Source organism: Rosa chinensis, chromosome 2 (genome assembly GCF_002994745.2).
Source record: "Rosa chinensis cultivar Old Blush chromosome 2, RchiOBHm-V2, whole genome shotgun sequence".
NCBI classification, from domain to species: domain Eukaryota; kingdom Viridiplantae; phylum Streptophyta; class Magnoliopsida; order Rosales; family Rosaceae; genus Rosa; species Rosa chinensis.
This window is the reverse complement of record NC_037089.1, coordinates 54,332,330-54,352,742: the sequence shown is the minus strand read 5'-3', so window position 1 is coordinate 54,352,742 and position 20,413 is coordinate 54,332,330. Positions and strand designations below refer to the sequence as shown.

Sequence of the window (20,413 nt, the reverse complement as noted above, 5' to 3'; positions counted from 1 at the left end):
ACTTGGAAGAACAATTATAGGGTTTGAATCGAATTTGATTACATGGAATTGGTTTTGATCTTTGTTCCTTGCGTTCCACCCTTGTATATATGTTTTTACATTTTCTTTATTTTATTTATCTTAATTTTCAATTCTAAAATTCTTAAACCCCCCCTTTTTATTTTGTTACTTGTATATATTTCTATTCTTTATTTTATTTTTGTAAATAATACTTTATTATTTTAATTCTTTATTTGTTTATACAATTGTATATATTTATATTCTTTATTTTATTTTTGTAAATAATACTTTTCTTTATTTGTTTCACAATTACAGGTGTACCCTCAATCCCCGGAATAGAACGATCCCTATTTGCTTATACTACTAACGATATTTCAAGGTTAAATTGTGCGCTTGCTTTCGAGCGCATCAACCCCAAAGGATGTCAAAATCTTGAAAATGATTGAGTTTTATTTTCTGAACATATGCATTTGGTGTGAAATGAATGTTCAAATCATGAATTTTCATTTTATTTGGGACATACAGAAAATTCTAGTATCATGATAAACTAGAATGATTTTATTGATCAATTTCATACACATTTATGCATTTTCCTTTGAGCATCAATTAGGTTGAACTACAGGATGACTCAAATTTTGGGAAATGTTAAAGTGACATAGAGTTCAACTTGGGAGTACAAAATTATGATCAATGTGTTGAAGGAAGGAGAAGCATTAAAATGAACTATTCCAGTTCCTCAAGTAAGTTTGTTGTTCTTCAATTTTTGTTTTCTGGAATTCTGGGATTACAAGTGCAGTATCTATTCTAGTTATATTTGCACAGAAATGTTAATGTTCATGTATAGCTTCAACGGACAAGGCAATGTTAGGGGAGTTTATCAAGAAAAGGAAAGGTACACTTTTGGATGGGTCTAAAGTTTGATTAAGAAGAGCACTAGAGGTCTAGAGTAATTGAAAAGGATGATGGAGGATTTATGGACCGGATTTTATAGGAAATCTGGAGTTTGAGAGTTCCAGATTTCAGTTTTTGACTCTTCCTTCTTCATGCATTAATCATGCGTTGATAATTTCCTAGACATAATTCTTCTTGTGGTGCTCTTGCTCAGTATGTATATGAAAGTCAACAAAAAGAGTTTATGTTCCAGCAAGTTATCTAGGCTTTTGAAGTTAGCAAATAGTCTCGACCATTTTCAATGGCGGTGTTGGATTTCTGTACTTGTTCTTGACAGTTTGGATTTTGGAAAAGAAGTTGAGGAATATACATACTATTTTGGCTTTTGAATTGGTGGTTAAATTCATTGATGAAAATAGAGAGGGAGAAAGTTCTGAAGGATTGATAGATACTGAAGTTGCACAAAGAAAATAGAGCAGAAAGTTGCAATACGATAGATGTTCATGGAGCAACTGACCAAGCAAAACAAATTGAGCCATCCTCCCAACCATTAGCATTAAAGACTATCATGACAAAGAATAGGGATGGTAAAAGATCCTTATTAGATGGAAATTCTACAAGAGATATTACATGAAGAGGATCAAGTTACTCCTAGGCTGATTACATTTTGGTGGAGGATATTATGGCTACAATGAATAATCAATAATGATTTATATAGACCAAAGCTTTCTAATGGTGCTGGAGATATGAAACTAACTACTGGGATTTTGGAGCCTGTACCCATCAAACCTATGTAGGAAGAGGATGATGTTTACTTGAGGATACGAACAAATGCATTAAGGATGATAAGGTCAGCGTCTCAGCATTCGAAAGCTACCACTAATGTCTTTGTAAGAGGTGACCATTGTTCTGCTCAACAACACTCAATCAAGGCTAGAGAGGAATGGTTAGCTGCTGAAAGCCTCAATAAAAGGGCAGCTAAGGAAATTTTAAGTATCAGAAATTGCAAAAATGATGTTTGGAAATTAGATTTACAAGCATGGTCTTCATACATCAGAAGCAATTCGTGCATTGCAAGAACACATGGAGAAAAGTTGGATCAACTACATCATCAAGACAAATATCAACATTCTTACAAGTCATAACAGGTTCGCAAATTGTCTCAATTTTGTGTATATGCATATAAATACATATATTGATAAGCAACAACAACCATATATATAACAAAGTCATCAATGTTGAAGAATCCAAAGTAGTTGGATATATGATAAGCAGTGACACAAAAGTACTTGGCTAGGCAGCAAGAAGTAAGGTTAATGAGATTAAGGAGTATGTTACAGGAGAGGAGGTTGGGACTATACATGTTTATGGAATGGCTGATTCTAGAAATATAGCAGCAGGTGGTTCAGAAAGAGATGTAGACTCATCACAAGTAGCTAATGAAATGGATAAGTGATTTATCTATCAAGACAACAATATATCAGTTTCAGATTAGGATTGCAGCAATATATCAATCCTAGACAAAGGAGAAAAATCCAAGTGTGCAACACAACATGATTCAATTATGGATAATGTCATTACTGGCACAAATGTACAAAATGAGCAGATTGCAGGTGGTACAGTGTCAATATAAACCATAGAAATTGCATAAGCATCACAAGCTATAATCTTGAGAAAATCCTTAAGAGCAAGAAAACCAGCCACATCAGATGATAATTACATGTATCTAATCGTCATGGTGACTGATTTAGAAGAAAAGAATTATCTTATTTCAGTTATAGAAGCAATGCAGTCTATGAATAATGAAAAATGCAAAAATTTAAATGCTGCAGCTTGAAGGTTTTGTAGAAGATGATCACTAAGACTAGTGGGAGAAACTTCATTTTTCTGATCCTATATGTTGATGATCATATATTATCTTCTAGCAGCAATATTTGTTTGTTGAAGGAAACAAAAGGAGAGTCAACAATTTCCAAGGGAGATAAGTCTCATAAAGATTAGTACCCCAAGAATGCATTACAGAAGAAAAGCATGGAAAATATGTCCCAAACAAGGCTAGTTGGATGTTCGTCATCCTTACTTATCATGGCATAGAGTGGTTTTCATTGTTCTGCAGTAAATTGGTCAATAAAGTTCATCTACATTTTTGCAATTTCACCTTATTGTCTTTCTGCATACTCAAGTTGTACAAATTCAGTTGGCTATCAATGAATAGCAAATCTTGCAGATTGATAATATTAAGTAATGTGAAATATAATAAGGTTGCCAATTCTATTAATTTAGAAATTTTGGTAGGACTTTAAACATACATATGTGTGGTTGAATGCATTCATAACACATATGTGTTTATACTGTTATTGTAACTGAGATTCATGTGATTTTAGTCTGCTGCAATGTGATCTTGGAACACTAGTGTTTATCCTTATTCACTATAATGTTCTTAGGTTCTTTGTAGTTAGACATTATTGACAGAATCTAGATATGCTGGTTTAAATAACCTAAGTGTCTAAACTTGCAGTGCACACTTTAGTAGATCAGTTCATATGTGAGTATCTATATATGCATTCACTTACAATTTGAAATCAATGTCAAGTTCAGTGGGAGATTGTAAGCAAACTAACATTGCTTATGGAACAAGACATTGTTTAGAACTTGTGTTCTGCATATATACTTCATAATACTTCATATATGTAATTAATCTCAGTTTAGACTATAGTATAAGCTTACGATGTATTTCATATTAAGACAAGCTTATCTGTTATTTAAATTTAAATCAAGTTGCAGTTGAAAGAGCAGTTGAGGTTTGATAAGCAGTTAAGGTATTGCAGCAGTTTCTTTATGGATGAAACTGATTTGCAAGGTTGCTTTAAATATGTCAGATCAGTCCCTTCTGAAGCACGTGTGGTTCTTGTTTTAGTCCCATATACTAAGAGAACATAAGGGTGAAATCAGGAGAAGGCTATCATTGACAGTGGTAGTGCATCAAGTAAGTTTTCTGGGTTCATGTTCTTATGTTCTTGTTTTCAGCAGGTTCAGGATTGATATGTTGTTTTCAATCCCTATTTCATACTTACATTCAGTGTTAGAGTTTGAATGGTAATCAGTTTCCATTGAAGAGGATTAGCTCTGTCTCAAAGGGATCCGTTAAGGATTTTGTTCCTCACTCAGATTCATCTCAAGGGGATATTATCTCTCCAAGATCTGTCTAGAGGAGATTTCTCCTCACTTGAATCTTCATCAAGGAGATTTCTTCTCACTTGGATTTAACTCAAGGAGATTTCCAAACACTGTTGGAACATAATTCAGTTTTTGAATATGCATGATTTGATCTAGTATAGGTTCTAAATCATGTATTTGTGATTGCTTAAGCATACTGTTTCTAACAGGTTTGACGTGCATGAGGTATGAAAATTCTTTTTACTCTTCGAGCTCTACACGTTGGTATACATGTTTTTTTATATTTCGATTAAAATTGGAAGAGTTGCCATTTTAGGTGATTTCCACTGTGCAAAGTGGCAGTTTGACTTTTCTAGGTTGTTTCTGATCTTAATGCGTGTCTATGGACGACTGTTGATGCTTAGTTATGATTAAAATGTAGACGGGGAGAAGTAGATGAGAACTATGGAGACCCGTCACCTCTCTTCAAACTTCACGGTGAAGGATTGATGAGCTCTAGTGGAAGAGGTTTAGAATTCTGGAAAATAACTCTTTTAACTCAGTGAACAATTGTTCCTGCAATTTGAATGCCAATGGAATTTGTATCTGAGCATATATATAATTGTTGAATTGACATATGGTATTGAATAAACATGACAATGGCTGAGTTGATATTTGTGGCATGCATGTTACAAATAGATAACGTGATGTGATCTGGGAAGAAAGCTAATGAGCATGAAGAATTTATTTGATATTAAGCCACGGTCATTGGCATTCTGGTATATGGTTTTTGTCGAAACTAGTTAAGTTATTCTGGTAATCTGGTTGGATTTTGCAATTGTTAAAGTGAACTGAGTTGGATAATTGTTAAAATAATGTTCTATCCCAGAGACCTAATGAGTGAATTTGCCCTAAACCCAACGGGTGAATTTGCTGTAGCGGTAAGTTCAACTGAAAACTTGTAGTTTTCACATTCTTTATATATTTTAAAATAAATCTGAAAACTTGTAGTTTTCACCTTTTTTATATGTTTTGAAATAAATCGTTTTTATTTTATTTCTCAAATTTAAAGGAAAAAAAAAAGCCATAATTAGTCTCTGTTCTTCATTATTGACCATGGCATTTTAGGTCCTTCAGGTTGAGACAAATTCCAAAAAGTCTATATTTTCGAAGTCTTGTGGCTGTTTTGGGGCGTGTGAAGGTGTCCCAACCTTTTACCTGGAATTGCTACATCCCAGACCAAACATGATGGAACAGAGATCAGAATAGAACTCTCCAATTTTCGAAGGGCTCACTTTTAAGCCCATGCTCAGACTAAAAGACAATAAAACTTTAAGCCCATAGAGTAATGAACACATTCCCAAGTCCCAACCATAGTTTGAATATCATCATAACTATATTCCACAGGGAGACCAACAGTATTGATTTGCTAGCCAATAAATCTGGCAAGGAATAGTTACTTTATATGCCACATTATTAACTGTTGGAGCATCTCCGCTTGCCATATTGAAGCCAAGTTGAAATTTATAATATGGCAAATTGCTTAATCATTCTATGACATTAATGTCATTTCTATCTAGCTAATAGAAAAATATATTGCAAAGAAATTAGTTAGTTTAAAAAAAAAATGAATGTACCATAAATTAAGTATTTACCTAAGTGAACAGGAAATTTTTAAAAAAATTTTCTTGAAAGAAGATGGATTTAATAAATCAATAATAATTATAATCGTTTAAAATGACATATCTTACTATTTTGATAGCAACTACATATCAATGCATGTGATTTGAAATGAATATTAAAGGACATACTAGAATGTGTACCACACCAACGATATATCTTTTTCTTTTTTTGAATCAAGTAATTCATTCATCGCAAGCTAGAATGGCACAGATACATACCTTCCCTTGCCAAACTCAAGGGCAAGTTTAAGACGTAGTCTGCTAGCACCACTCATTAGACAACCAGTGCACACTTATTAAGAATGAACCTATAAAACTATGAAAATAAATATACTACATAGACCCATTCCAAAACAAAAAGAAAACAATGGCAATTAGTGGAGACAATCCTCTTGGATCCCAAATACGAAATCCCATAGACTTATAGCCCATTAGTGTGGTCTGTGGACGAGCCCAAGTCCAGAAGACTACAGACACCCTGAGCTCATTGGACTGCAGCATCCACATCGATTTGGGCCTCCAAATTGAGTTGGGCCACCAACCTGTTTTGGTCACCCCACTACAGGCAAACCCCAAAACAGTTTTGGACACCTAAAGCATCCGAATTGATTTGGACCACAAAAATGATCTAGGCACCCAAATGAAGTTGGGCATCACAATTGATCTGTGCACCCCGTACTTGGGCACCACATCTCCGTCACTCACAGCCGTGACTACCACTGCTATCGCCTCTTGTAACCCCTCTGCTTGCACGGTTACCACCGCTTGTGTTTCTGTAACCATGGTTGCCGCAACAAACTGCACCCGATCCACAATACCAGCACTGATCCAACTTGGACAACCTCTCCAAACCACCATCTCAGCAACTCGGAGTCGACCCCCCCCCATTGCCTTGCTTCGAGCACAGAGAAATTGCTTCTGCCATGGCTGAAACAGCCCACTAGATCTGGACATTCTCTGCAATGCCAACCCTTCATCCTTTAGCCTCGCTCGATTTGGTCGGAGCCGACCCTATGAAACCTGCCCTGCAAACCGGCGTCTGAAGGCTTCAACACCCTAACACCGGAGGCCAGATCTCCTTTGATAATCCCCATGAGAAGATCCGGGTTCATGGTCGAGAGATCCATTCTGATAACGAGGTTGCTTTGGTTGGGTGTTCGCCGAAAACAAACGGCGTTGCAGGGGTGAAGAGAAGCCACAAAGTGTGGAGAGGAAAGCTCCACTTAGGGGCAAGGCCGGAGACAGCCGCCATTGGAGAACCCCGAAACATGGGCGACCAGGGTTTAGGACTGCCATCCTATTCTTTTCAGATGTATCACTAGTATCATTTTTAGGAGAATTATTTGTTGTCTAGTGAGTTCCGTACAATTTACGATATATCCTATTATAATCAAGCACAGCGTTTTTAATGGAAAGTGGAAGATACCTAATTAAATTTGAGTAAAAGCTAGAGGTAAAAACTCAGTACCTGTACCAAATATAATTACCAACAACACAGGTCATAACTATCGTCTTCATCTTGAGACTGACTAGCCTGATTAATCTTGTAGACTTGTCATGATCACGTACCACACCAACACAGTAGCGCCCAGAATCAAAGGGGGAAATACCCTTGACTTGTAGCCCAAGTACAAAATCAATTTAATTCATTTTTCTCATTTTTTAATAAAACTTCAGAATATGAGTACAGTTAATTAGCCCATGGATTTTGCTAATTAATGTGGTCAAGTTAGTTGAGAAACCATTATTGATATCTAACATGATTCCAAACATCAACATAAAGAAATAAATTGAGTAGTTCTATTCAGACCTCAACCCCTATTTCTCTAGAATAATGTAAACTCATTTATTGATTAGCAAAATTATACCTAACGACCAGCTTGTAGAACTGTCAAAAGAAAACTTAAGTAGTAGTTATTTTAGCAACTCCACTGATCTCATAAGTGGCTCTCCACTGTACTTTTTAGCTATACGATTTTAAAATATATAGAGCGAGAAATTACTTGCTATTAAAATGTTTCTTTTAGTTGTAATTTACAAATACATTTTAGCTAATTTTTTTAACTTTCCCTAGTCAGCCTTTATTTTGTTGGCTTCAGGGTTTGGGATCAGGGAGGATTTTGATTTGTTTCAACCCGATTTGAATAAAATGCTGATTTGCATTGGATTACCGCAATCATTACTTCCTATGGATTGGTAACCACTAACTCTACTATACTCTTTAATGAGTCTTAGAGAAAGTGCAGTGTGCATACAGCATAGTACAATTGCGCCATTGCGGCAAACAATGTACACCGTACTGGGTTTGCATCGTCGGTGCATAGAATTAATTTATCGGACTTATGCTTTCCCTAAAGTAGTTCCAACTCAATTTGGGGTTCCTAATTTTCTTAGGGCACCCAACAACGCACTTTCTTTGATAGGTCTTTTATTGACTTATTTCGTTTTAGAGTGGGCAAATTCATCCTAGTTGTTGCGAGTGAAACTAGTCATATGTTCATTTTGGTCACCCATGTGAGGATTCTCTCTAGACATCCTTAAAAAAAATTCAGGTTGAGAATTATAACCAATTGAACTTGTTGGCTATTTTGGCACTTACTTCTCTAAGGAAGATATAAAAAGTTCCTCCCCTCCTTAGTGAAAGAAGACTTGTCATGGTCATTTTGCTGGTAGGAAAATAAACTTTAAAAAAAAAAAAATCTTAGCCCACCTTACTCTTACATATGTTAGTGAGAATCGAATCCATGATATCGAAAATGTTCACCTGGTCAGTTGCTGACCAAGAAAATAATGCTCAACCACCCTTAGATGTAAATCCAAGGGCAGGTAGAATTATTATTAAGTTGAGGTGTTTTGTTTTCCACCCTTGGATGGAAATCTAAGGGTTGTTGAGCATAAATTTTTTGGTCAGCAACTGACCAGGTGAACACCACCGTCCATGATATTTACAATGTTATAATTATAACTTACTAACAGATCACAGTCCACCAATATAAACCTAAAATTAATGTGGATTGCAAGCAATATCAAGCTCAAAATTGACAGGGATTATCAAAAATATGTGCCTCAGGAAGAAGGGAACAAACAAAGAGATGAAGCCAGTCATGATGAATTTTTATTTTTGGGAGGGGGGGGGGTGTCATCTTCATTGACATACCAACAAAATAAAATTATTTAGGTAATAGTCTATTTTGCGTGCTCCTTTAGATGGGTTATCTCTACTACTATAAATAGAGGCTATTTTTTAGTGTCGAACAACTTCACCAAATTTTAAAGTGCCCATATTACCCTTACATATCATAATTATCAAATTAAGCCAATAAAACATAAATAGACAAAAGTGTGATATTGAAAAAGTAACCAAACCACCATTATTCTATGTCCAACAAAAAATGCAACAACTAATCTTTTTAGTCTACTCATTTTCCATTAACCTCACAATATAATTTCCGAGAATGCGACCATGTTGCTAATTATATATAATTTTGCACATCTTAATGAATGAATGAAAAAACTTTTAGCAATGTATTCTCTCATAGAAATTCAATGATTAGTAGAAAATATTATTTAGGGTAAATTCCTTCTATAGTACCTAAGGTATGGCAAATTAGACATTTTGATACGTAGTTTTCAAAAGATGACAATTTGATACCTGAACTTAGGCTCATTTTGACACTTTGGTATTTCTGTTAATTTGATACCTCTATTATGTCATCTTTAACAAAACCCAAAAGCATTAATTCATGTTCATTTTCTCTCAAATGACCCAAAAAATGATGAAGACCCAAGGCTGATCCACAAAACTCATGTTTTTATTTTATTTTGTTTGTATACATATATTCTAAATGTTAATTTTATCATTACATTTAACTAAAAAAATTAATAGAAATATCAAACTGTCAAACGGAGCCTAAATTCATGTATCAAATTGTCATATTTTAAAGACTAGACACCAATGTGCCCAATTTACTTATCATAAAAGGAATAATACCCTATTATTTACTAAACATCATTCCCTTTGGCTGATATTTACAAATTACTAACATTGTTCAATGAGCTTTCTTTTTAAATTTGGTGCCCCCATAGCCATAGCTCATGAGAAGTTAACATTATTTTATTATGGTGTGATTAAGTCAGAAACTTTAGTGGGTACAGACAAATCAAACCCGTTTTCACGTAAGAGATCGATTTCCAATCTCTCCTCCTATACTACTACTCGCCCCACACCCCTAAACCCTATTTTGCAATCCACCAATCCCTGCACCCTAGGCGCGTGCAGAAATCCCTCCCTCTGACCTCCCAAACAGACGAGCGACTGAACACCAGTGAACGGAAGTGGCGCGTGAGCTCTCCATGTTAATCCCTCCCCTCACGGATTCACATCAGATGTCTCCATCACCACGTAACCGATTGTGGAGGCACAATGCGCACCCGGGGCTCATAAAATGCGCACCGCAGCGCATTATAGCTCTCTCAGAATAGCAAAAATTGCCGCTTTTGGTATTCTTCTCTGTATTAGTACTTGAACACTGTTCAAACTTCACCACCTTGACCACCAAACCCTCTCTCTCTTCACTCTCTCTCTCTCTCTGTCTCTCTCTCTCTCTCTCTCTCCTCTCCGTCGCCTCACCCTTGCACGGCCCATTTCGCCATTGAAGCACCTTGTCGACTCCGAAATCAAATTTTGGTTTTCTCTCTTGCTTCTCTCATCATCATCATCAACCTTGAGGTACTCTCTCTCTCTCTCTCTCTCTCTCTCTCTCTCTCTCTGTTTCATAAACTCAACATTCGTTTGTAGGCTTCGAACGCTCAGTTTTCTCTGTTGAACGACCCGAATCGGTTTTCGCTTTGTCTCTCTTCTCTGCATTTCTCTATTTTGTTTTGTTATTTTTTTGTTCCAATTTTTGTTTATGGCGTCTCTGTGTTCATCACATTTTGGTTTGTTTGCACAGTGAGAGAATCATGTATCGATTTTTATTTTTATTTTATAATTTTTTTTTCTGAATTTTTTTCTTCAAAATCACAGAGTTTCCTGGAACTTGAGAGGATTCAGAGTGGAGTCTTAGTTCACATCAGACTTGTGTTGGTGTTCAATAGGGGATACGAAGGGGTTTCTGCTAAAAATGATCGTAGCGTATTCTAGTGTCGTTCCTTTTTCTTTTTCCAATTTGGTGTAGTCTGGTTAGGTTCAAGTTTCAACACCGTGAAAGAGTTGATCATAAAGTTAATACATGGTCCCCTTCCGTGTTGCTATTTTTTGGCGATGATTTATGACCTAATACATATATTTGTCTTGTTTATGCTGGTGTGGAAAATAATGGGTCATGGGGTATTTCTTTGTGAGTTTTGGACCTGAGTCTGTTGTAGTTGTGTCGCATTCGATACTAGAATTTTCGTTATGGTAATTTCTGCTAGTACATCTCTTTGATTGCCCCCGTGTTGCTGCCGAATAGTCTAGTTGTAGATGAATTACACGAGTGCTTGATGCTCCACAAAAGTCACAGTTTGGTAACTGTTGTTTAGAATTCAGATATTTCTCTGCACAAATTTTGGAAAAAGATATGTTCATCAGTTACTGTGCCAACGTTGAAATGCTATATGTCATTTACATTCCTTTGAGGATTTGATCTTGTTTTTTTTTTTTTTTTTTTGAAAAGTCTGTTATGGCATCTTGGGTTGAACTGCTAAAGCTTACTAATATGTTGTTTCTCTGGCTTCAGATTTTTACTTTTAGACTATTGGATGGAGTAAGAGATATTGGTTGGGTTTGAAGTTAGATAACCATGTTGCATCCTGAAAAGATGAATATGGAACAAGATTCTGAATTTAAGTGGGGTGAAAGACTTGGAGTTGGTAGGACAAACAAGGATGTTCGGTTCTACCGGTCTTTCACATTTCAGGGCGTGGAGTACTCCCTGTATGATTCCGTACACCTCTACAAGACTGGCGCTTTGGAAACAGATATTGGTAAGATTATCAAAATTTATTCCACAGCAACTGAAAAGAAGGTTAGGATTGTGTGGTTTCTTCGGCCAGCTGAAATATGCAACTTTTTGGGTGATTATCAACCACACTGGAAAGAGATTTTTTTAGCTTCTGGCGAGGGTACAGGCCTCTCCAATCTGAATCCTCTGGTAAGTCAAATTTCAATTGAATAATTCCTATTATTCTTGATTTTGGGGGTCGGGGGCTTTGGTTTGAAATTTTGAATGTATACCCTTGTTTTTCTCGAGGATGTTAATGAGGATTGGAAATTTCTGGTGTATCATTTTCTTTATTAATAAGACTTGGTTTTCTTATGGAGTAATGGGCTAATCAATTCTCATGATAGTCTTTTGGTGAGTGAACTTATAGGTGGAATGGATAAGGTCTTAGTGCATATTTGATGTTGGGTAGTTTAACTTATCTATTGCTAGCAATGGAAGTGATTAGATATGGTAATAGTGTAATATGTTAGAGTCATGCAAGCTTAGATAATCCTTCCATGCAAACAGAAACAGAGGACTCTGGAAATGAGGTGATATGACAATTTGGTTTTTGATTTTTTCTTGGGAGGGCGGAGAAGGGAAGAATGGGTGTTGATATGCGGTTAGCTTGAGAGAAGTGATGCGCGCGCGCACACACACATACACACTCACACACACATATTCACAGGCATATATCTCTGTAATCAGTACTCTATAATAAGGACTCGTAAGGACTTTTATATTCAACTCAACTTGAAGTTGATGTTTTACACAACTCAGACGGTTGACTTTAAAAGTCCTTATTGTAAGGTCTGCAGGTGAAACTCTCCCTATATATATATATATATATATATATATAGATATATATATATATGTGTGTGTGTGTGGAACATGGTAATTCTATTATTAGATGACTTCTCAGCCATTTTACCTTTTTGTTTCCTTGACAGTTATAATATTTCCTTTGTCTTTCTTCAATTAAATATGGAATGGTTTTTATGTACAGTTCTGCGAGTATACAGAAAATTAAAACATTGATTTTTAAAATACTAATTTCAGGAAGCAATTGTTGGAAAGTGTAATGTTGTCTGCGTATCAGAGGATACAAGGAATCCTCGTCCCTCTAAAGAAGAGTTCAGAACGGCCAACTACTTTTTCCATAGTACATTTGACGTTGACAGGCGCAAAATATTGCAGAAGTTTCCGGATCAAATATATGGAATTAAAGGTTAGTCATCTATATCTGGAAATTATTTATTAGGACTGCTTTCTGCTGTAAACCTTTTAAATGAAATTTGGATGCTTAAGTTGTTAATCAGACTTGCATTTGATTGTGATGTAAGATGTGTATTTTCTTTCAACTATTGGGCAACAGTTTTCTCATACAGTTGTGGGTATTAAAGAAACAACTTTCTACAGTTTCCATTCACTATAATTTTGATAGTCACTTTCAAAGCCATGTTTTCAAAAGGCAACAAGCAGTAAAAGTCAGTAACTTGTTTACAAATCAGGTAGCAATTAAAAGGGGTTGACTGACACTTCCTTTGAGTCTTGCTACAATGCATTTATCTTAATTGTAGACTTGTAGCTGAGAGCATTTAAGAGATAGCTTCAACTCTGTAGGACTGCTATCAACAATCAAATTCTCCTCTGTTACCAAAAAAAAAAAAACATTCAAATTCTCCTCATTTGGTCTTTAACTGGACAGAAAGTGTAAAGAAGCTGGGGATAGAAGGTGAGAAGTTGAAAGAAATAAAGAAAATATTTGTTGTTGCATGCTTGTGTGCTAACCTCCCTAAGTTAGAAAGATAAGTGCCTTAATAATTTCTGACCAAATAAGCATTATTATGTTTTGATACATGATCACTTAAAAGCAAACTGATGTGATAGATCTTGGTCAAAAGTGGGTTACATGTACATATTGGGAAAACTGGAGCGATTTAATGACAACATGAAGTATATTTAGACAGCTTTCTATAACAATAAATACAAATCATCAGGGATAATTCGTTCAACAGAAAATGAGGTTATTTTTCTTTAATTTTAAATACTGCACTATTATATCGATAACTTTGCTCAGATGCTTTTCCTTTGGTGGAAATTAATATCCATCTTGGTCTTCAAATATTTTGAATGCGATGCAGTGGAGAAATATTTTAACAGGCGAAAACAGCAAAGCCTCACCAGGATGGACCAAGCTGGACCATCAAATGTGCCTTCCAATTCACAATTGGACAAAGTGGTGGCATATCCAGTTAAAAATGGCAAGCCTAGTAGTAAATCAATCCGTATAGGCAAAGGTGATTTCTGAGGATGCCAACTATGCATGTTACATTTGAATTCAACTGATTAGATGAAAATCATATTTGTTTCTCACATATGTAGAATCGGAGAGTCGGCGTCCAGAAGCTAGACCATCAAGTGTGCCTTCCAATTCACAATTAAGCAAAGTGGTGTTGTGTCCACTCCTGAATGGTAAGCCTAGCAGCAAAGCGGTCCCAATAGTGCAAAGTGATTTCTCCGAATTCCAACTGTGCCTGTTGGTTTTGAATTTGACTGATTACACAGGAAATAATATTGTTGCTTTTTCTTCCAGTTAAAGGAAATACAGTGGACCCTTTACTACCACCTGTGAGCACACCAGATACCCGTTCTTATAAGAAGATGAAAACTGCAGATAGTAGACTGCCAGATATTGTAAGTATATAGTATTTGAAGTTGTATTTTCCATTTCATCCCTGTCACGCCTTTGATTCATTTTCATTATACAGTTTGATAGCTGTTTTTACTTTTTACAGATATTACTGTAAAAAAGAGTAATATTAAATGTATGCCTGTGATGTGAATGCTCTTTTAAAGGAATCTTCTGGAAATATAATGGTTCTGTTGAGAAATATAAGCTTAGGATCTCAGTGTATAAAATAAAATCCGGGGCCTATTGTTATAGTGAATTGGTTTTAGGTCTATATTCTAGTTTTAGCACGGAATCTGAGCTGAAGATCTAAATTCAGATCCATGCAATCACGACTTCCCAAAATATTTTGACTCCACATGCTTGGCTCTAGTGGTGGAAAGGCTCACAATTTTGGGGAGTGTTTAGAAAATAATATAATTGTTGTACCACATCCTAGTAGCTTAAACTTCTCTGAAGACAGATGCACACACAAAGCTGATCACAGGTTTGTGATAGCAAATTGGGCTAGATGCTAATTTCTATTATTTTGTTTAATGCAGGATAAGAGTGGTTGGTTCAAGCCAGCAGTGAGTTTCTTATCCTAATACTTTTTGTTGAGTTACCATTTGCTGTTGAATCTTCATACTAATTTGTTGTTGGCTATATGTTTGTCTGGAAAAGCTTTTCACGTTTATTGTGCAAAACTATTTCTTTTTATCCAGACAAAATATGAGTTTGAATTATTAGAATAAACTGAAACCTGTATTAAGACAGAAAAGTTTCAGAGTGTGGTAAATATTGAAATTTCCCTTGATTTAAGTTGTTTCTTCTTGTTAAAACAGAAATACTATTTAACATCGTCTAACCTGGTTTCGATGACTAATGTTCTCTTTGAGAAGACAAAGACAAAGGCAAAGATTACTGCTTTTATTATTGTTATATTTCAATAAATTAGTAGTGAAATATGGAAAGAAATTATTTCATCAATGTAAACTCTTAATAAGATGCTGTTAACATTAGTTATGAAATTATTAGGGTCATTTTTTTTTTGGTACATATTAATAGGGTCATTTAAGGACTACTGTTTTATGGAAATTTTCAGTTTGTCCCATGTGGTTCCATTGTTTACACCTCATGCTTAGGAACAGTGATATTTTTTTAAAAGGAGCAACAGTGAATTATGTTGTAGTGTTAGGCACGTATTTAAATTAAGAGACAAGAGAGGGACGATCTGGTGGGGCCACACGGTCCTTGACAGCAAACCTTTTTCTTTTCTGAAGCCCAAAAATCCCTCAAAACCTGTTTTCAGTGTTTTGTGGCCAGGCTCGAACCTGGGGCCTCCAGCCGTACCATACAATCTTAAGGAGTCAGAAAATTCTAGGAATTGGTAAGGACTGTTGGCTGTTCAAACCCAGACAACATGGGAGCAAAGTAGCATACCATGGGACTGACTTTTTCTACTAATCCCTTGTTGCCGTCCTGGTGTGCAAAATTACCTATATATAATTATTACTTAAAATGAGTACAATTTAATAAAGTTATTGTTTTAACATGGTTAAAAAATGGTAGATTAGGTTATGTGATGGTGCCTATAGTAGAATGGCAGATTGGTAACTATGTAAGCAATTATAGACATTAGGTATCCGAAAATGAGAGAGTCAGGGACTTCGGATTTTCTTTAGACACTCAGTTTTAAGGTGTGAACCACCACTCTTTTCCTTTGCATTTGTTCAGTTATATATATCATTAAAGTCTTAACCAGGTTTTCCTTTACAAATTTTGCAGTTTTGGGAGGAAAGACTGCGGACAGCTGAAGGTAATGGCACCTTGGTCCTGCTAGACAATCTAGATCCATCCTTTACATCCTCCGAAGTACAGGTACTTTTCCTTGATGCATATATAATATCGGAAGTTTTCAAGATAGTAAAAGAAATTCATTGGAACCAGATGTAGATGAACAAAGTGTGAGATGCATTGTGTATCTTTTCCAGTTATCATATTGAAAGGGACATTGTGTGTAAAAATCACTTTTTTCTTCAGGGTCTAGTTTGGGCTGCATTCAAGCAGATGGTTGAGGCAAAAATGATACCATGCACTCCTTTTTCTAATCCACGCTATGGTACAGCAGCTTTGTGCGGCTATTTACATATTGAGTAAATGATTGCATGTGCTATATAGTTGCTGATCATTAAACCGTTCAAGTTAAATTTTAATGTTGGACTAGTTACATTTATTCTTTCATGGCCTTGCAGGAAAGGCTTTTGTTATATTTAAGTCGTCAGATGATGCTGAAACTGCTATAGTTGAGTTAAATAGGAGATGCCTGACTCTGGCAGATGGGAGGTAGTCATACTTTCACTTCTTCGTTTACAATTATGGAGCACGATTATTTTAGTAAACTACTAACGATCAATCTTAAATGTGAATAGCCGATAGGAATGATTATCATTTACTTTTGAATCATTTCCGATTTTTTTTTGGTTTCTTTTCTCATTTCTACATGGATGCTTGTCTTGTTTTTATGGTATCAGATGTAAGTTAATTAGTCGCCAATACGATGCCTCTCTGTTTGTCATTTTTGGTCATTTTATTCCGACTATTAAAGTTAGTGATAGTCGTTTTACTGTCTATTGACTCTGAGCTCTAGAGTCAAAAAGCTCACTGCTAACTTGGTAAAATTTATGAATTACTTAACTCCACCCAAGATGCTCCAAGAGATGTATTATATTATGGCTTTGTATTTGCAGACCTGTCATCGGTACCATCTGCAGAGGGACTCTAAAAGTGCCTGACAAAACATCCAGATTTTATGGACATCTGACGATTGACAAACATCGGCTTAAAAGCCAACGTGAAGAGATGGTAACCCCCTTACTTAGTCATGATTTTTCTTTCATACAAACACATATGTATAAATACAAATAGAGAGTTGCTCACCTAAGGAACAATTTTTTAGGGACTGTAAGGGATAAGAGCATCTGACAGCTAAGGATAAATGTACAGTTTTAAGTTGTTATAATTTCAGCACTTAAATTTAATACATGTGGTTAGGTGAACGAGACTGAATATGTGTGTGTGTGTGTCTGTCTTTTTGTCCCATAAAACTGTCGCTTAGGTGAGCAAGACTATACATACATATGCTTCTCAGATAAGGATATCCTTACCTTAGCCCTAGGAACGGATTTTCAGTTTTTGACAACTTTTCAATTACATATTCACATCTTAACTGTTCAGTTTTTAGCTCATAATCTATAGATCATTTCCGCAAATTTTCAACTAAATTGATTATCGTTAAGGTATCGAACTCGATTAAACCAATGAACGAACTGAAACTGTCGAACTGGAACCGTTCTTGTTCATTATTGTAAATTGCAGTTTTGAATGCCTTAACGATAATTAATTTGGTTGAAATTTTGTAGAGATAATCTATATATTAGGACCTAAAAATTTAACAGTTAAGATGTGAATATATGATCGAAAAGTGATTAAAAGCTTGAAATATGTTTCTAAGCTAAGCTAAGGGCATCCTTAACCAATGACTGTGTATATATATATATATATATATATATATATATATAGCTGTTTTAAAGAATCTCTTGTGGGACCCACTTTTCGATCGCATTGATGATCATTAAAGTATTGAACTAGATTAAATCAATGAATGAGCCGAATCTGTCAAACTTGAACTGTTCATGTTCATAATTGTAAATCAACTTATGAATGCCTTAATGATTATCAATTTGGCTGAAAATTTGCATAGATGGTCTACTCATATATACCACAAACTGAACGGTTGAGATGTGAATATATGATCGAAAAGTGAGTCTAATAAGCGATCCCTTAAAATGATAAAAAAAAAAGATCCCTCACTAGAAGGGTCCTGATACACACACACACAACGCTCTCTTGGTGAGTGAATTCCTCTTTTCGCCATTTGAAGGGATTCTTTATTATATCAACTTTTTGATCACATATTGGGATCTCGATCGTTCAATTGCTGTGTTTACATGAGTATATCATTTATGCAAATTTTTCGCCAAATTGGTGACAGTTAAGGTATTAAATTAAATTAAATTAATGGATGAATCAAATCTGTCCAACCTGAACCGTTCAAACTTATAATTGTAAACAATATTTATAAATGCCTCAACGGTTATCCATTTGGCTGAATGATCAATTTTTTTGGTCATTTTAAGAGATCTTTTATGGGAACTATTTTTCGATCACATATCGGTATGTCGACCGTTCAGTTTTTTGGTCCCAATATGTAGACAACTTTTGCAAATTTTCAACAAAATTGATGATCGTTTTAGATATGACCTCCTTATTTTAAGAATTTGAAGATTTTTACTATTTTACAACAGTATATGATTTTAACTGTTAGTCCTTTATATTTCTATGTAAGATTTGTGTCTACAAAAAATCAACTAAATCCATAATCATTTGCTCATTCAAAATTGTGCAAATAAATGTAATCCATTAGATAAAATTAAAACGAACATTGTGCTAATCAAATAGTTAAACATTTTCCTATTTGGCTAATTTTTTGTAGGATTCATATATGTTTGCAACTACAGAATGAATGGTTTAGATTATTAAACTACATGCTAAAAATAAAAACATCCTCACATTTCAAGTTTAAGGAGGTGCTCTCTACATCCTCCCTCTATATCCTCGTGTACATATATAGTTAACTATTTTATTCCTTTTGTAGAGAAAAGCAGTATCAACGTCGCACTTTGCTCAGCCCAATACAGTTGAGTATGATATGGCAATGGACTGGTGTTTACTGCAGGAAAGGTCAGATTTGTGGTGGAAGGCTTTATATCAGGACCATGAGGTGTTTTTTATTTACTCTATTTCAATTTCGTAGCATTGCAATGATAGTTTCAGGACACATGCACTGCACACCAACCTTTTGTCATGAGGTTTTGTCAACATGTATGCCTCCAAAAAATGATGTTCTTTTAGCATTTCTTTTTTGGTCAGATGAATTGTTGAGATTTTGCAATTGATCCAAGACGACATTAATTCCATTTTCAAGCAGCATATATAATCCAACACTTCTAAGATTTGCGCACTATTTATATATGTAAAAAGGCACTTAAAACGTAGTTTGCAGTATATATAGAAAAGTTTTGACTCTTTAATTACAGCATGTGGTGGTTTTAAACAACCTAGTCCATACTTCGTTCACTGCTCGAGGAGTTCCCACTCAAATTTGTGCATTTGACATTTATAGGGAAGAAATCCATTTCTTTTGTCAAATGTAGTTAACATTCTCCCCCGTGGAGCCCCCTCTGCAGGAAGAAGAGAAGGAGATAAAGAAGTTGGGAGAGCAAAAGGTCAAGTTTAATTAACTAACATTGTAGTTCATAGATAAATTTGGTAAGGTTACATCCTTGGCCAAAATTGTTATTGTGATTGCTGTTTATCATTGACGATCATACCTTTCACGTTTAAGTTTTACACTAATACTAAATTTACTAATATTTTGCAGGAGAAATTTTTTGTTCCCTGTGGATACAAAATTACAGTACAGTCAGATAGGCATACAGGGTTCTACCCACCTAGAACTAGAGCTGTGTTTTGTAAATTCCTAAGATGGAAACCTCACTCTGGTAGTCTGGTGTAATCTGTCATTTGCTCATCTCTAGTTTTGTTACGTACCTTGGATGCAGTAGATATCATTTCAGGAATTGGCAAGCCCAGAATTGATCAGATTCCTATTATGTGCCAGTTGTGGACGAAATACAAGTTAAGAATATGATCCCAACTATAAATACCATTTTGCCATTCATGACTTATTTGTTAAATTTGCATATGGTGTTAACAGGATTTTAGATTTTCACTCGAGTTTCTTCTTATTAAAGTAGAAGTTGTATATGTGTGATTTACTGGTAAGTTATAATTCCAACATAATAAAAGTCTCTAGTTCGATTTTCACTGACATGTGTAAGGGTGGAGTGAGATAAGGGAAAAAAAAGTAGAAGTTGTATAGGTGGCAAAAATACCCTAATTCTGTATTAAACTTTGCCGATGGC

General features: G+C 35.2%; 1 protein-coding gene across 6 annotated transcripts; it reads left to right on the top strand.

The window, feature by feature from the left end:
• Nucleotides 1–10,228: 10,228 nt before the first annotated feature.
• Nucleotides 10,229–20,173, top strand: LOC112184565 (protein ANTI-SILENCING 1). Of its 6 annotated transcripts, none has more exons than XR_005806941.1 (14): nucleotides 10,229–10,458; nucleotides 11,450–11,863; nucleotides 12,755–12,923; nucleotides 13,840–13,995; nucleotides 14,081–14,170; nucleotides 14,292–14,392; nucleotides 14,930–14,956; nucleotides 16,155–16,247; nucleotides 16,410–16,488; nucleotides 16,622–16,712; nucleotides 17,117–17,231; nucleotides 19,084–19,169; nucleotides 19,676–19,757; nucleotides 19,870–20,173. XR_005806941.1 is itself a non-coding variant. In XM_040515118.1 (14 exons), the coding sequence occupies exons 2-13, from the start codon at nucleotides 11,513–11,515 to the stop codon at nucleotides 19,727–19,729; spliced, it is 1,485 nt and encodes a 494-aa protein (XP_040371052.1). In that variant the 5' UTR covers nucleotides 10,229–10,458; nucleotides 11,450–11,512; the 3' UTR covers nucleotides 19,730–19,757; nucleotides 19,870–20,172. The 6 variants fall into 6 exon arrangements, 5 of the variants coding, with proteins under 5 accessions (XP_040371052.1, XP_024178595.1, XP_040371055.1 ...); XM_040515118.1 differs by having other exon boundaries at nucleotides 19,084–19,209; nucleotides 19,643–19,757; nucleotides 19,870–20,172; XM_024322827.2 differs by having other exon boundaries at nucleotides 10,230–10,458; nucleotides 19,084–19,209; nucleotides 19,870–20,171.
• Nucleotides 20,174–20,413: the final 240 nt, after the last annotated feature.

Coding starts and splice junctions, on each gene's coding strand:
- LOC112184565 (XM_040515121.1), top strand. CDS start 11,513: ATGTTGCATCCTGAAAAGATGAATATGGAACAAGATTCTGAATTTAAG. Junction 16,489..16,621: donor TTTTTCTAATCCACGCTATG/GTACAGCAGCTT, acceptor ATGGCCTTGCAG/GAAAGGCTTTTGTTATATTT. Junction 16,713..17,116: donor CTGACTCTGGCAGATGGGAG/GTAGTCATACTT, acceptor TTGTATTTGCAG/ACCTGTCATCGGTACCATCT.